This window comes from Leuciscus leuciscus (assembly GCF_965113295.1).
Source record: "Leuciscus leuciscus genome assembly, chromosome: 5".
Classification (NCBI taxonomy): domain Eukaryota; kingdom Metazoa; phylum Chordata; class Actinopteri; order Cypriniformes; family Leuciscidae; genus Leuciscus; species Leuciscus leuciscus.
This window is the reverse complement of record NC_138729.1, coordinates 18,985,326-19,001,973: the sequence shown is the minus strand read 5'-3', so window position 1 is coordinate 19,001,973 and position 16,648 is coordinate 18,985,326. Positions and strand designations below refer to the sequence as shown.

At 37.3% G+C, this 16,648-nt stretch overlaps 1 protein-coding gene and 1 long non-coding RNA gene across 3 annotated transcripts in view; one reads left to right on the top strand and one right to left on the bottom strand.

The window, feature by feature from the left end:
* jak2b (Janus kinase 2b) overlaps nucleotides 1-16,648 on the bottom strand; it is a 41,210-nt gene that overhangs the window by 13,731 nt on the left and 10,831 nt on the right. Inside the window, exons 2-11 of one of the 2 annotated variants that reach the window (XM_082168855.1) lie at nucleotides 12,687-12,930; nucleotides 9,858-9,981; nucleotides 9,622-9,739; nucleotides 5,978-6,123; nucleotides 4,645-4,939; nucleotides 3,754-3,873; nucleotides 3,437-3,594; nucleotides 3,134-3,245; nucleotides 2,117-2,303; nucleotides 502-626 (exon numbers count right to left, since the gene is read on the bottom strand). In XM_082168855.1, coding sequence (XP_082024981.1) covers nucleotides 502-626; nucleotides 2,117-2,303; nucleotides 3,134-3,245; nucleotides 3,437-3,594; nucleotides 3,754-3,873; nucleotides 4,645-4,939; nucleotides 5,978-6,123; nucleotides 9,622-9,739; nucleotides 9,858-9,981; nucleotides 12,687-12,888 — 1,587 coding nt within the window. In that variant the 5' untranslated portion in view covers nucleotides 12,889-12,930. Of the gene's footprint in view, nucleotides 1-501; nucleotides 627-2,116; nucleotides 2,304-3,133; nucleotides 3,246-3,436; nucleotides 3,595-3,753; nucleotides 3,874-4,644; nucleotides 4,940-5,977; nucleotides 6,124-8,054; nucleotides 8,074-9,621; nucleotides 9,740-9,857; nucleotides 9,982-12,686; nucleotides 12,931-16,648 lie in introns of those variants that run through there. The other variant, XM_082168856.1, reaches the window with a different exon arrangement.
* LOC309498263 overlaps nucleotides 15,251-16,648 on the top strand; it is a 2,322-nt gene continuing 924 nt past the window's right edge. The window contains exons 1-2 of the long non-coding RNA XR_014205896.1: nucleotides 15,251-15,553; nucleotides 15,607-16,648. The exon at nucleotides 15,607-16,648 is cut by the window's right edge and continues 924 nt beyond it. This is a non-coding gene — a long non-coding RNA (uncharacterized lncRNA). The remainder of the gene's footprint in view (nucleotides 15,554-15,606) is intronic.

Sequence of the window (16,648 nt, the reverse complement as noted above, 5' to 3'; positions counted from 1 at the left end):
TTAGATTTGCGTCGGGCGCAAGAGTCATTTATCCCGCTGGTTTAATAGCAAGACCCAAGACCCGCCCACAAAGTTACTTGCGTTTCCACTTGATACTTGCATTTCAGATCGTTAAAATAGGGCCCTATATTTTAAAATGTAATTTATTCATGTGAAGGTAAAGCTGAATTATCAGCATCATTACTCCATTCTTCAGTGTCACATGATCCTTCAGAAATCATTCTAATATGCTGATTTGCTGCTCAAGAATAATTTCTTATTATTATATTTGTTAAAAACAGTTGTGCTGCTTAATATTTTTGTGGAAAGGGTGATATATTTTTTCAGGATACTTTGATGAATAAAAAGTTCAAAAGAAGAGCATTTATTTAAAATAGAGTCTTTTGTAACATTATAAATGTCTTTACAGTCACATTTGATCAATTTACTGCATCCATGCTCAAAAGTATTAATTCCGTTACAAAAAATCTTATCACATGTATAAGATAACAGGATGCTTACAAAATCAAGGTCTTCTTTCCTGATTTTGTGGAATACCATCTGACTGATGTTGTGTCTCTGCAGTGAGGGAGACAGGGGAACCTCCAAACCCCGATGACTTCGGCACACCAACAAACTCGACTTCTCTATTTACATCAAAAACACAAAGCAAGAAAAGTAAACCATCAACCCATTATAAAAGGATTAACAAAACATTTTCCAAATCTAAAAGGTTTGTTTTCCAGGTGATATTGTAGAGTTGTACATTTCTGGTATTCGTATGTCATATAACCAGGGCTTGACATTAACTTTTTTTGCTCACCAGCCACTGTGGCTAGTGGTTTTCCAAACTTACTAGCCACACAGAATTTTCACTGGCCACAATTTTGACATCGATACCATTGGAGGAAAACTAGCATATATATATATTTTTAATATAACCTCATAATTTGGCAGTCGGTATTTTAGGCTGCTGTTGCTTTAAAGGACAAGTTCGGTATTTTACACTTAAAGCCCTGTTTACAGATCGTATCTGATGAAATAGAACGGTTAAGATTAAAATTTGGACACATGCTGCTGTCCCGAGAATTTTAGGTTTATTTCGCTCCCCCCCCCCACCCCCACAATGGTTGTCTATATGCACTGGAAGATTCCGACCTAAAAACACATTAAACTTTCGTTTACAAAGACGTGAAACTCACCGAGTGGTCAGGGGTGTTCACTGATATGTTCCATCAAAAATCGCTGAAAAAGATGCATTCCAACAGGTTTTATCGTAGTTTTTGTCCAACTCCATTGACTTAATAGGACGTGCTGTGAGACCGCAGCACCTTTACGGTATTGCTCCGCCGCTTCTTCTTCTGCTTCTTCTGTGTATTCAATGAAATGCCCGTGGTTTGCTTGCAATTGGCAAAGGTGCATTATCGCCACCAACTGGGCTGGAGTGTCTATTATTCAAGCTCTCAACGGAAGGATCACGGGTGTGACGCGTTTGGCAAAATAGGTCCACAAAAGCGAAATAAACCTAAAATTCTCGGGACAGGAGCATGTGTCCAAATTTTAATCTTAACCGTTCTATTTCATCAGATACGATCTGTAAACAGGGCTTTAAGTGTAAAATACAGAACTTGTCCTTTAAGACCTGACGCACAGATCCATTATACTGTTGTATATAGCCAATATACTGCACTTGTCTTTATGTGCACGCACTTTGGGTGTGAACACAAAATCTGCGGGAATGATTACAATTATGCTAAATATGCACAATCCCATGCCGAAATTCAAGCCCTGTACCACCAACAATATTCATCCAGAGCAAGTGAAACGAGTGAGTAAAGGGTTTGTGTGTCAACTCGCTGTCGGAGAGAACGAGCAGCTGGTATCTTATGTATCTATTCTGCAGAAGAGTTTCAGATATTTCCATATCGATAAACTAGATTGCACTTAGTTTATTATTTCAGACGCATTTTTAAAAGACTACAATTGAAAAATTTATATTATATAAAATCCAACCCGCCAAAGTGGCTAGTAGGAGTGACTGCATTACACGCCACCACTGAAATCCACACGCATTTGGCGGGTGTTAATGCCAAGCCCTACATATAACCATAATGAGAATATCAGGTGCAGTACTGACCTTTGGCCTTTGGTGAACAGCACCTGCTAAACTGAAAGATGACACCATCTGATTTTACGGTTTCCTTCTGGTAGCACTTGAGCAGCTCCTGCAAGCTTCTAAAACTCCTTTTGGTTCCACTAAGATTGTAGTCGCCATTCTCGGACCTGGTGATCAGGCAGTGCTTGTACTCTACGTCCTCATACGCCTGAGGGAAACAAATCATTATGTCAAGAGACTGTCAGGATGTTTAGAAGGACATAGCTGATGTACACCACCGTTCAAAAGTTTTGGGGTCAGTAAGATATTTTTGAGAAAGAAATTAACATGTTTCTTCAGCAAGGATGCATTAAATGGGTTAAAAGTGACACTAAAGACATTTATAATGTTACAAAAGATTTCTATTTCAAATAAATGCTGTTCTTTTTTTACTTTTTATTCATCAAACGATCCTGAAATAAAAAAGTATCATGTTTTCCACGATAATATTAAGCAGCACAACTGCTTTCTACATTGATATAATAAGGAATGTTTCTTGAGCAGCAAATCAGCATATATGAATGATTTCTGAAGGATCATGTGACAATGAAGACTGAAGTAATGATGCTAAAAATTCAGCTTTTGCCATCAAGAATAAATTACATTTAGCAATACATAAAGGAGCTGTTTTAAATTGTAATAATTTTCCACAATAATACAAATAAATTAAATTCAAATAAATGCAGCCTTGCTGAGTATAAGAGACTTCTTCCAAAAATATTTTACTATATATAAAATAGACAACTGTTATTTTAAATAAGAATGAATGTAATAATATTTCACAATATTACTTTACTGTAATTTTGATCAAATAAATGCAGCCTTGGTGAGCCTTGGTTTCAAAAACATCAAAAAATCTTACCAAGTCCAAACTTTTGATTGGTAGTATATGAAGGTCGGGATTACAGTGGAGGATTATTCGATCTTAAGTACAAAATGCTACTAATTGATAATATATTATGTTTTGTGTAATTAAAATGGCACTTTGCAAAAACGTACCCCGACTGCAAGAGTCAGGAAGTATTTGTTGAAGTCTTTGGGGCTGCACCGGAGCACAAAGAGACCTCTCTGGTTCCCTGACTTGCGTAGTTTACTGATTGCAAACTCCATTCTGTCAACACAGGCAATGAAAACAATGATGACGCTTAAAAATAATGCATGAATGCAAATCTTCTAAACCTGAAAAAACTAATTATAAAGTCCCAGAAATGGGGCTCTATAATAAATCGTTTAGAGAAATCTGAACAGAAAACAGAGTAAATAAATAGCAAGTCATTCATAAGCATTTCCCGTAGTGCTTACGATATCGGCCCGTGGCAGTAGCTCTCGATGGCCTCCAGCAGATGGGGTGGGACGACATCCTTGCAGAGGTAGTGATGGGCATCTGTGGTCAGTCTATAGTAGCCATCGATTAGAGACACAAATGACAACGCCTCCATTGAGGTGGAAAACACCAGCTCCTGTACGAAAAAAAACATTTAAATCCAGTATTAGTGCATGATCTGTAAATATTCTCAAAGATAATAGCAGGAACAAATCCAGCAGTTCAAAGGCACTTTGAGACCCTTTAAAATAGAGTAACAATTAAAGGATATCCCAGAGAGTTAGAACAGACTTACTAGAATTTTTCCATCCTGTCTGTTGATGGAGACAATGCGGTTCATGTTGGTTCCCTCTTTGCTGGCTTGTCTGATACTGATATCGACAACTTCCGCAAAATCACAATATGTCTGCAGGTCCTTGTGAGAAAGTACAATAGTGTTAAGAAATTTCTTTAAATACGAAACCTTTTTAAATTTTGGCATCAGTACAGAAATATTAATAAAACACAACAAGACTGGTATTTCCTTCAGGATATGCCAATGCATTCAAGGCAGCAAAATAATTGTTTTAAAGTTCCAGGTAGGTTTAGGTTTCAGGCTTTAGTTCAACATAAATGAAATGCCACATCAGAGCCGATTTGCCATTGTCATGACACTCACTCATCATGCTCAGTTATTTTAAAACTGCTATTTTTACTGCATTTTTGATAAAAAGCAGCCTTGTTGAGCATGAGAGACTTCATATAAAAATATTAAATACACTACATTTCAAAAGTTTGTGGTCAGTAAGATATGTTAAATGGTTTTTGAATTCATTGTAGAGAGGGATAACAACAATGTTTGACGAACATCAGTGCTGCCTTGAAAACACTATTTAAAAATAGAGTAAGCAAAACACTCCACAGTTACTGGCCTGACTAGACCTCTATTAATCTAAAGTCAGATCTGTTTCACCTGAGGTGGGTAGTGGGTTCTAGAACAAACAGCCTTTCACAAAGAGTTCATAAAGTTAAAGCTGTTTAAACATTTACTCAAATCACTCAAATATATGTGAGACCAGATTGACTTCAATCACAAAAGTTTAGATCTTGCTTTGTGTATATGCATGGCCAAGGGGTGAACATGTGATTTTGAAGTACTCATGAATTTGAAATAAAACATTTAGGTTCAACATCTAAAACTGGTTACCTCAGACTGTGTGTCTTTGTGTCGTTCTCGGCACCACTGGATGCCGCGGTCTGCGGAGATGACGATGGTGACCTGCTCGGCCGAGGGCTCTTTGACCTGAAAGCGTTCGGTGTAGAAGCCAGAGTCCAGGGACTCCAGGCTGATCAGGTATTTGAGCTTTAGGTCGCGCGCTGAGGCTCGGCACTGGCTGAGCTGCTGCACGACTTTCCGAAAGCGATAGCGGATGCGCTTCCTTGTGACAAAATGGTAATCCTGGATTCGCTCCCTCATGTCTTTAGGGAGGAAAGACTTGTAACTGTGAATTAAGCAGAAAATGAGAATTACTGTCAAACACCACATTTTGTTTGTAGGATGGATGGAAGTTTTAAAGGTCTTTGTCCCATTTTTGTTTTAATAAGGCTGTCAATGTTAACGCATTAACGTGAGATTCATTCAAAATCACAACGCACATATTGCAAATAAATGTATGCAAATAAATACTGAAGCACGTGAAATTGCGTCATTAATGTAATTTACGTCACACAGCCGATGATCTTAGAAGTCGGGAGTATCATCACACTGAGCATCTACAATGGTGCAAGCACCTGAAACCCTGGTAGGTGGACATTTCTATTTTAACCCTATTTCGCTTCTCGGTTTGCGATCAGATCAGTTCCTCTTGGAGAGTTTTCGGTCAAATGATCCAGTGGGCGAATTCATTCAAACAATGAATCAGTCCAAAACAGCACTAATATAAAAAAAAAAAAACAGGCTTATTAAATCAGAGATAGTAGAGAGAATAAAGATTCGCAATGCGTTTTCAGTGAATTATTCATTACAGTGTGTCTTTTGCTTTAAAACACGAGCTCGATCATATTCTGTGTTTGTTTCTGAAGAGTGCGAGCCACAAACATCCCACCACTGTATGCCCAGACGATACACAAACTATGTTTCTTGGCTGAATAAAGCAAGCCAGAGTCTCGATAGTAAAGTTTTAAAGGTTGCGAATTGTAATAAAGGTAAAAACGATTGCAGTGACGTACAGGACTCGTAAAGTAAGTGCGTGTGTGTCTGTTATACTGATGCACAAACAAACCGTGTATGTGTGTTTCCACACACATTCAGGATAATGTTTTGATTTGTCATGTGCATGTTGCTGTGTTTAGTAATTTAGGTGTTTAGTAATGTCTATGATGAATTAGGAGATCTGAGATGGTTTGGATTCAGACAACAAAGCAGGTTTTAGAAAAAGCGGCAAAATTCGGCAAGAAAGATCATAACTTTAAATGGACTCATCGTAGATATGATACATTGACAGGTCAAAATATCAAGTAGATCATCCCATTATTGGTACCTAATGTCATTGTAGATGTCCAGTGGGGAGCACTGCTTCTCTTTGGCAGTCCTCATCATGTCCAGCACAGCCATGCCAAGGCACTCCTCCTGAACCTCATGGTCACTGGATAACTTTACCCAGCTGTTTACAAAGTCACTCCTCCACTGCATACACAAAACAGAGAGGGGAACCCCACATCAGTATTACAGTATAAAAAAGAGAGAGAGAGATTAATGACATGGCAGTAATTCTCTGGGAACAATGATTAAACACCTTTATTAAACAAGAGTTAAGGCCACGTTTAAACCGGAGGGCATTTATTCGATCAAAAATACAGAAAAAAAGCAGTATTGTGAAATGTTATTACAATTTAAAATAACTGTGATCTATTTTAATATATTTTAAAATGTAATTTATTCCTGTGATGGCAAAGCTGAATTTTCAGCAGCTATAATCCTTTAGAAAGGATGCGCACCACACGCATTTGTCTTTATTCACCACAACTGTCTGAGGCTGTCTACTGGAATCAAAGTAAACATTGCCTTTGTCTACTGATCGAGTGCATGATGAAAGTGCGTAGCAACGTAAAATCCCGTTCGCTGTCGTGTTCATGACATGTTTAATCTTGGAAGATTTAAATGCAGCAAATTATGACTTGCACTTCTGTAACCAAAGCTGAATGTCTTTTCCTATGTAACGCGACAGCCGATGGTCCCACACCGGCTAAACACCCTCTGGCTCCGCCTGCTTCAGTAGCCACACCCCAAACTCTTGCCAAAGGTTGAGCTGGAATAAGACTGACGGATCTGAGCGAACAATGATTTGATGGTGCCTGGGAGGCTCAATGTTTACAATTTTGGGGGAAATAAACTCATGAATGGCAAACTAGTAGTCAAGGAGTAATAATTCTGGGTTAACAGAATGCATTTTAAGCATAGAAAATCTTACATATTTCAGCTTTAACCTAGAGTTAAAAATAGTGGTCAACTACTATGATTTCTTTTTTATATGCAGAAACTGATATTTGTAGATGATGTTCAATATTCTGATATAATTAAAACTATTTAATGATAGATGTTCACAAATTTGCTTGGAATGAAAACTTACACAATATTTACTGAACAAATGAAACTGTCCACTATCTATTTACAGTGCTGTCAAATTGTTGGCCAATTTGGCACATTTTCTGTCACCAACCAATAATCTCAAAATTTGTATTATCAGCCAATTAATTAGCCTGGCCGATATCAGCCTATATCTAAAAAGTACCCTGGGTTAATGATATTAAGTGCAGTTAAGAGTATGTTACGTTTAAACCCAATAGAAAGATGTAGTCACCATGGAACTGGGGTTTTACACAGAAAAACACCATTTATAAAACTACTGATAGTATGTCAAACAAACATCAGTAAGCAAACAATGTTGTTTTCATTGTATACTACCTACTATGACACTGCTGTGCATTAATACGAGTGTGCTAGAGAAAACCACAGCAGGTTTAAGCAAACATACATTGTGAAAACATCAACCATGAACAGAGCAGCCACAGACTGACTGATAAGTGTACACAAGATGACACTGCAAAGCTGCTGCCTCAAAAACGGGTTTCAAAATGACTCCAGTCTGTGTTAGACTTGTAATTTTTAAGGACATACACCCATGTAATCCAATGGGGTTAGACAGAGTGAACCTCCAAACACATCGCAGCTTAATTTTAAACCCCCATAAGCCTGTTCTTCTTTACCTGGATGAACTCAACATGATGGTTGTATGACTTTCGCTAAAGCACAGCTTCCCCTATTGACAGTGGTTTCCAAATGTTTTCTTTTGGGCCTGCCTTTTGTAGAGAAAAATTTTTTTCAAGCCCCTCCACCAGCACGCACCCACATAAAGACTCTTTTAGAGACACGACCTTGCTTGCAAAATCCTATAGGATTTATTTGAAAGACAATTAATACAGTACTAAAACTTCTTAACTTCAACAGGATGCTTTTTAAGTGGTCTGTAAGTGGCATCTTAACTTGTTGGGCTTCATACTGCCAGAAGCTAATATTTTGAGGCACGCAACACACTGTGGTCACTCTTCATTACTCACCGTTGTACTGGTGAATCCGAGGACGAGATATGCCTCATCATATTTTCTTGTCTTGAGGCTGTCTACACAGGACGCAACAAAGCGAACGTTACAAATCCATTTTTTCTTTTGTGTCAGAAGTAGTGCAAGCGCTTGAAGCACGTCAGAAATAGAACGGGGCATCAGTTTCCTGTCAGGGTTTTGTCGTGTCGCGCCATATCCAGTGTAGACAGCATCACTGATTATAATGGGTTCTATTTGCTTTTGTCACGTCGCGCCGCAGTGCTCGTGTCTGGTGCAGACACGTTGTTTTGGTAGTCGTGATGTTTGAAGTTGATCCATTATCTCCTTTACGATTACTTGGCACTGATGCATGTATCGTGGATAGTTCACCCAAAATAAAAAGTACTGTGTGAGAAAAAAAAATCACGTTTTCAGAGTTTTAGTGTCTGTATTACTACATATAATGTTGAATATAATGTATAATAATGCAATGGGGCAATATTTGTGTAAAAAGTGGCCTATATTATTTTAAATATATCTAGTCAGTGACAGAGTGCAAGCATATTTGTCTAAAATAATTCTTTATTTTCAGCTTCAGAATCATGAATATTTTTATTCTGATGTCACCATTGTCCTTGGGTTACAAACACCAAGTCCAAGCCTATTCATTTCCACCCACAAAGTAATACCAAATGTAGCATTTTAATCAACAGCACATTTTTTGTTAAACTTTTATCATATGTCTTAGAGTATCGCAATAATATTGTTTCGGGAGTTCAGTATCGTGAAATGTATCGAATCGTGACATTAGGGTATTGCTACACCCCTAGTCCTTTCACAAACTTGTCCATGCTTAGAACAGAACATGCATCATTCTTTTATATTTTTACACGGCTCCCTGCAATTCTCGATTCTGATTGCCTCCTAGTGGTCTGTTATTTCCTCTATTTCTACATTTACATGAAATATTATGCTCAGTTAAAGTACATTTTTACTAATAGTTTAATAACCCTATTAAAACGTAAATCGCAAAAAAATAAATAGTAATTTTTTCAAAGATGACATTTAAAACAAATCTTAGTCTATAGTCCAGCATTGTGGATGCATTTTGCATGGGAAGCTGTACTAAAAAGCTGAAGTTAGGAATAAAAAATCAGATCAATCAACTTCCCCTCAGTTACAGTCATCGCATGACAGACTGTTAGTGGAAGACAAACGGGCGCCACAAAACCAGCCCACTCAGTATAGAGTCAGAGAGCGGGCAGCTGAGTTTCCTTTATTTATCATGTGTTTAGTAAATAGGGGCCTTTATCAGTGCAGATACACAGTGGCGTAATTCACATTTAAACACTGTAAAATCCGAAACCAAGACTGACTCTTTTCTGAGAAGATAATCTAGGCCAAACTGCAATTAAATTATATATGAATGTGCTCAATAACGCAAGATATGCTCAGATTTCAGGCCAAGTGAAGTGTAACTGTAAAACACTGCTATGGTGATTCAGTATCCACTGACAGCACACAACACTTAGTTCACAATTAAAGGTCATTTCTTTATTGCAAAACTGACGTGGGTAATCCTCACCTGAGCAAAGAGGTAAGACATTACATAGTCATCCAGGACAGGACTCTCAGATCCCTTTGTCACTCCATAGCGGTACGCCCGAGACGCTCCACAACTATACCAGCCGGGAAAATAGTACCTGACAGGAAATATCGCAGTCACTAAACTGCAGGCTACAAAACATTGAGACGGAGAGGACAAAGGCCAAATAAAATAAACCAGGTTAATTAAGTGAAATATGGAGCATAGTGCACTACCTAATTCTAAATAACAAACTCTCGTTGGCTGTTTCGTGTAAATGGAGAACATGATTGGGTGATAACCAGACCCCTTCATCTTCTCTGTACAGTCCAAACAGGCTGCAGTAGACTGGTGTAACTCCTGTGAGAAACAGATGAACATAAAGAACAGACGCTAGTGAGACAAGAGAGACAGACACAACATCAGCCCTAAGGCTCAAGAGCAACACATAAAAAACAAAGAACGGCAAACATAGATGCAAAACAATTTTTTACACCAAAACATCCAGTGTGAAGTAAGAAATGCCAAAACATATAAACTAGGGAATGGATCATGATGGTCAACAATGGTCCAACAGCGAAATAGTCAATTTGTGAGGTTAACTTTAGTTTTAATAGAATTGTCCTCATCTACACTACCGGTCAATAATTAAGATTTTATTTCATGCTTTTTAAAAAAAAGTTTATTTAATCAAAAATATAGTAAAAACAGTAATATTGTGAAAGATTAAATATAAAAATAACCGTTTTCTATTTGAATATATTTTGAATATATTTTACTGGGATGGTAAAGGGTGAATTCCAAATGTCATTTTTGCTCCCTTGAACTGCACTTCGGGAAGGGGACACCATTTGTAGAAGCGTTCCCTACGAAAGAACCAAAGTCTTCAGTGTCACATGATCCTTCAGAATAGAATCCTAAACAAAAAATGCATCATGGATACCACAAAAAATTAAGCACAACTGTTTTCAACATTGATAATCTTTTTTTGGTCAAACTTTAGTTTAGGGTACAGTTCTCACCATTAACTATTAAAGGGTTAGTTCACCCAAAAATGAAAATTCTGTCAGTAATTACTCACCCTCATGTTGTTCCAACCCCGTAAGACCTTCGTTCATCTTCGGAACACAAATTAAGATATTTTTGATTAAATCTGAGAGCTGTCTCACTCCTCCATAGGCTTCTACGACACTATAACTTGCTGGCCCAGAAAATGCATTATAGAGATCGTTAATATAGTCCAAGTGACTACAGTGGCTCAATCTTAAGTTTATAAAGCGACGAGAATACTTTTTGTGCGCAAAAATCAAACAAAAATAATGACTTTATTCCACTATTAATTTCCTTCTCTCTGGGCCTCGAGTTAGTTCACGTAGTGTTTTAGCGCAGCGCGTCTGTGTTGTACGTCACACGTAGGCTCACTATTGGCCGACGCTGGTCATGTGTGTGATGCGTGTGACGTGCAACACAGACAGGCTACGCAGTTACACTACGTGAAAAAAATCGAAAAAATGTTTTGAGTGAACTGCCTCAAACTCCTAATTACTGCTTATTAATAGTTAGTAAGGTAGTTGTTAAAGGAACACTCCACTGTTTAAAAAAATTAAATAAAAAAAGGTTTGTTTTGTTTTTTATCACTTTTACTCAGGACATGCTAGCTGGCAACAAAGGATTCCATTCATTAAGCTAAGCTAAGCTAGCGCCGACCCTCTCAAACTAAAACAATGCATGCACTGAGACAACAATGCATTTGCCCACCTATCTAAATGTAGGAAAGAAGGTGAATAAGCCCTATTTAAAAAAACGGTGGAGTGTTCCTGGATTTAGGGATGAAGAATATGGTCATGCAGAATAAGCCATTAATATGTGCTTTATAATTACTAATAAACAGCCAATATCCTAGTAATATGCATGCTTATAAACAACTAGTTAATAGTGAGAATTCGACCCTAAACTAAAGTATTAATTTTTTTTTTCTGAGTTCCAAATTAGCATAATATAAGTATTTCTGAAGGATCATGTGACACTAAAAATGTTGCTTTGCCATCACAGGAATATATTTTAAAATATTTGTACAAATATTTGCTGAGGCTTGTTATACATTTTATAAGTTCAGTGTTAAATGTACTTCACACCTTAACATGCATTTATTAGTTGATGTCTGATGCAATAAAAATGAATTTTCTTCAGTGCATAGACAAATAAAGACAAGGTGTTTCTGTACATTTTCACAGGATAAATGACATCAATCACAGATTCATTTACTAGCCCATTTACATTATTTTAATAGCAGCACCATGCTTAGCAGTAAAGAAAGTCAGCTAAAAAAGTGTGTCAAGACCATCACATGTCTGTCACCAATACCCTGTTGGGGATGAGCTGATGGCTCCTGGGCTGATGTTTATCTTTTATAAACAGTAAACACAGGTGGACTGACAGGATCTTATTATATAAGCCATCAATACTACACCTGATTAATGTGAGAATCCCGAGCATGCCACAAATAACTGACTGTTTTTGCAATAACCTATAATAATATAATATAATATAATATAATATAATATAATATAATATAATATAATAATTACATCTCATTTTAAGAAACAAACAAACAAAAAAGATACTGACGGTACTGTGTTATCAGTAATAAATCTGAGTACATGGGCAAGAAGAAAATAATGTTAGCCTGGTAAACCCTTTTTTCAGGGAAATCACTTTAACATTGTCCTAAACAGGAGCAACGTGACAAGTTTTCAGTAACGGTCCTAATCGAAAATGTTGCGTGAAATAGCATAATTTTTGTTTAATGCACAGCAGTGAGCATCCCAGTTTTTGATAAATTAAACTTCACAGTGGCCAGGCCTACTCTAAGATACAGACACTAAGCAACCAATAAAATCATGTCACGGGACGTTTGTCACAGTCTCCATGGAAGGGATTTATCACATTGCATCTGGATGGAACACAGTGCAACTTATTATTCTTTCATTCATATCTACTTTATAAATTCTAAATCATTTTTTTTTTTACTTCTTTTCTATAATCACATGATGGGCATAACTGACCGCACTCCTTGGCAGCATCGATGATGAGCTGTTCGGTGACATACTCTCCCGGTGGGTAACACAGAGGGGTGCAGTTAGCATCGCTCTGGCTGCTGTGGTAGAGGTGGATCTTGAGAACGGTGGGCTGCTTTGGACAGAGCTCCTCATGGTGGACATCACCATTCTGGTAACGTGGTTCACACACAGCTGTCTCCATGTCCATCACAGAGACACATGTGATGAGAGATAAAACAGCAACATTCACCTGGTGGAGGACATGGAGAAAGAGTACATTATCTACTAGGCTTGGTGCGGTAGTTGTTGTAACCGGTGTAATTACATTACTTGGCCACCGTGGCACCGCCCCCACTGTTGTTGTTTTATTTTATGGAAATATAAACTGAAAGCGTCTGCTCTGCTCCAAACAGCATGAGCAGGGCCTAGAACTGACATTTTGCCCCACCTGCCAATGGCCGGTGACTTTACCGGCCATAAAAAAAAAAAAAATTTCGGTCATGAAACTGTTTTAACAAAAACAGGCATGACACCAAAATTTCAATTAATCTAATCAAATGTAATATAACACTGCATAGTCTTTACTGTGTAAACGAAAAATAGATTAAACATAGAATAACAAAAGTAATTCATTCAAGAGCAGTGAGTGTTTTTTAACATTAAAAAAGCAGACAGCAGCAAGTCAATTAGCCTGCTGTCACTTTAAGACCGAATGCACGGATCCAATATACTGATACACACTGTACACAAGGCTCGAAATTGCTTCCAATTTGGTCGCATATGCTCCTGAAATTTAATCTGTGAGACCTAAAAATATATTTGGGAGCATTTGTGTGAGTGCAAATAATGGTTTTGGTGCGACCTGTTTTCATTTCTCTACAAAACGTTTGCAAATTATGCCTACTGCACAGTGTGTACCTTATGTGCGCTGATACGCGGTGCCCGGACCATCATTCTATCCAACATTACATAACCAATCAAACTTCATCCTTACGTTCTTAACTTTAAAGCAGATTTTAGATTGGTTAATTTTAGCTGTCAATCACTCCCACTCCCTTTCACTGCGCTCCGTTGTCACGTGACAGGGAGCTGTCTACCACGTGAAATTTAAAAGGCTTAATAAGAGAGAAGATGAAACGAACGCTGACAGATTTGGTGATGTGGTTAATGTGGATCCACCAGCTGAAAAGAAATCGTACAGCTTTCGGAGAGAGTGGCTAAAAGATTTCGAGTGGCTCCGCTATGCTGATGGTTCAATGCATTGCGTTCACTGTAAAGCCTGTGGGACAGAATTTGCAGCTAACACAGCGTTCGCAACTGAATCAATACATTTTAAGCGCGCAAGCTTGGTTAAACACGGAGAGAGAGAGTGCCAAGCACAAAAAATGCAGGGACAAGTGTGTGGCAAACAAATCAGGTTCATCAGGTTCGATTATTAAGGCTTTTAATCGCCAGGATGCTGTCATTCTGCTCTACTGGCAGAGCTAAACGTCACATTTGGTGGGTGCTCCTACATTTTTGAAATGGGGAGCACCAGTGCTACCAAGTAAAAAAGTTAATTTCGAGCTCTGTGTACACATGCGTTTTCTTTCTCACCTGTTTCCGTTCATAATGTTTACTAGGATACTTGCCGAGACAGGCATTTTTTGACAACTGTGTGAATTTGTCCGTTCAAGCGCAAAAAGACATGAAAGAGCTCAATATTCACACGCTGTCTGAGACACCGTTTTCTGGGCGTGTGCTTCGGATGTTTAAACTTCCTTAACAGCATGCAAATAATGAGTTGAGTCAATTTTTTCATGTTCTTGGGTTGAATTTAAATTGGCAAGGCTTACACTTTCGTGATGATACAGAACTGGCCCGTCAACTTTCCCAAGTGTCGATCATGTTTATTTAAAATGATGTTCTCAAAACATTGCACTGTTAGAATTTAAATGTACTGTACCTGCCAACGTTGATTTTTATTTGCATTTGGCACTTGGTGAGTGTAAATTTGAGTTTACTTCACTTATCACTGCACGATATTGGAAAAAACTGACATTATAAAATATATCGTTTTTCTGCAATATATATTTTATATATATTTTTGTATAAAAACAATTTCACCAGATGACTTTAATAGCTCTATTTGGAAAGAATTATTAATTTTAAAATGATTGGGGTGATTTTGTAGGGGAGTATATCTGCATAGAAAATAATAAATTAGAACAAAGATGAAATAACAGAGCTTTATTTTAAAGTTGAGTTTAACAGTATTCAGGTACAGAAATTGAATAAACAAATGTAAATGAACACTGCCTTCACTGTATAAATTAAATATAATTAGTATTTGTTAAATCTTTTAAGTGATCTTCTCTTTGTATTTTCGTGTTTGATTAACATTAAGGACACAGACAGCAGCAGCTTTATAAGTCTGCTGTCACTTTAAGATCGAACGTATGGGTCCAATATAATGATACGTGTGCGTTTTCTTTCCCAATTGTTTACGTTTCCGTTCAAGCAAAAACAGAAGAGAAAGAGAATGGAATTCAGTGTTTGTGTCTTCTTGCTCTAGTACGGTTTAAAATCGAGTGTTTGTGTCTTCTTGCTCTAGTACGGTTTAAAATCGCTTGAATTCTTCAAGTGTAAGTTCAACCAAAAACGAAAATTCGGTCATCACTTTGACACTTCAAAAAGTTCTTAAAGAGATTGTAAAACTAATCCATAAGAATTGTGTGGTTTAGTAAAAAAGTTCTGAAAAGACATGAACGCTTTTATATGCAGAACAGATTTAATGTAGGCTTTTATTCACATATAAACATTCATCAACGCACACATCAGTTATGATAAACGGAAGTTCAAGAATGTTTGCTTGATGTGCGAAAACCAATGAGGTTCATTCTTGTGTGTAACGCAGCACATCTGAGCTTAAGCAAGAACCAATGAGGTTTGTTCTTGTGCGTCAAGCAGGTTCGGTTGAGATTCTGTTTATGTATGCTGATCAATGTTTATAAGTGAATAAAAGCCTAAATTATATCTGTTCATTATATAAAGCGACTGTGTCTCTTTATTAAATTGAACTAAACCTCTCAATTCAGAGTTTAGCTTTACGATCTCTTTATGAACTTTTTGAAGTGTCAAAGTGGTCGTTGCGTAGCTGTCAACGGAGAGTACAGAACTGGCTCAGATTTTATTAAAAATATCTTAATTTGTGTTCCGAAGACGAACGAAAGTTTTGCGGGTTTGTAACAACAGGCGAGTAAATGATGACAGAATTTTGATTTTTTTGTGAGCTAACCCTTTAAATTGACAGGACCAAACATTTGCTCTATGATAGTTACATTTTGCAACTAATCCGAGAATCACGTTTTGACAATGGTGCCTGGTATGTACGGATCAACTACGATCCCTTTACTTGACATTAAAAGCGATTTCAATAGCGGCTTGCTGATGTCCGCAAATTATAGGCCTATACGTGATTGCAAATTCAAAAGTGTAAGTGAAAAGAAACTCCCATTCAAAAGCAGTCCACCCACTCCCCGGTGTTATCGCAAGTTTAATTATCAGTGTGAAAATGTCCTCACTGTGACATCTCTAATATCTACCAACAACAACCACCAAACCAAAAAGAATACAAATTAACACTGCATAATATATAAGAAAGGAACCAATATGTTATCTGGCAATAACTGAATTATTATTGATGCAGATAGAGGAGTTAATGCTAATTTGAATGATAATTAATGATGATTTTAACCAATAATTTGCTTACCATCTTTTCTTTTTAGTCAAAATCACATCTGTATATGAACAGGGGGTCAGATGGACATCTCTGGCCCCTCCACTCTTTTTAAACACATAAATGTGTCCTTTGTGAATGGCCACTTACATCTAAGGGTTTTCACATTCTTTCATAAGAACAAAAATAAAAGTATTTATTCACTTTTAATACTACATAAATCATTTCATAAAAATCACGAAATATAACG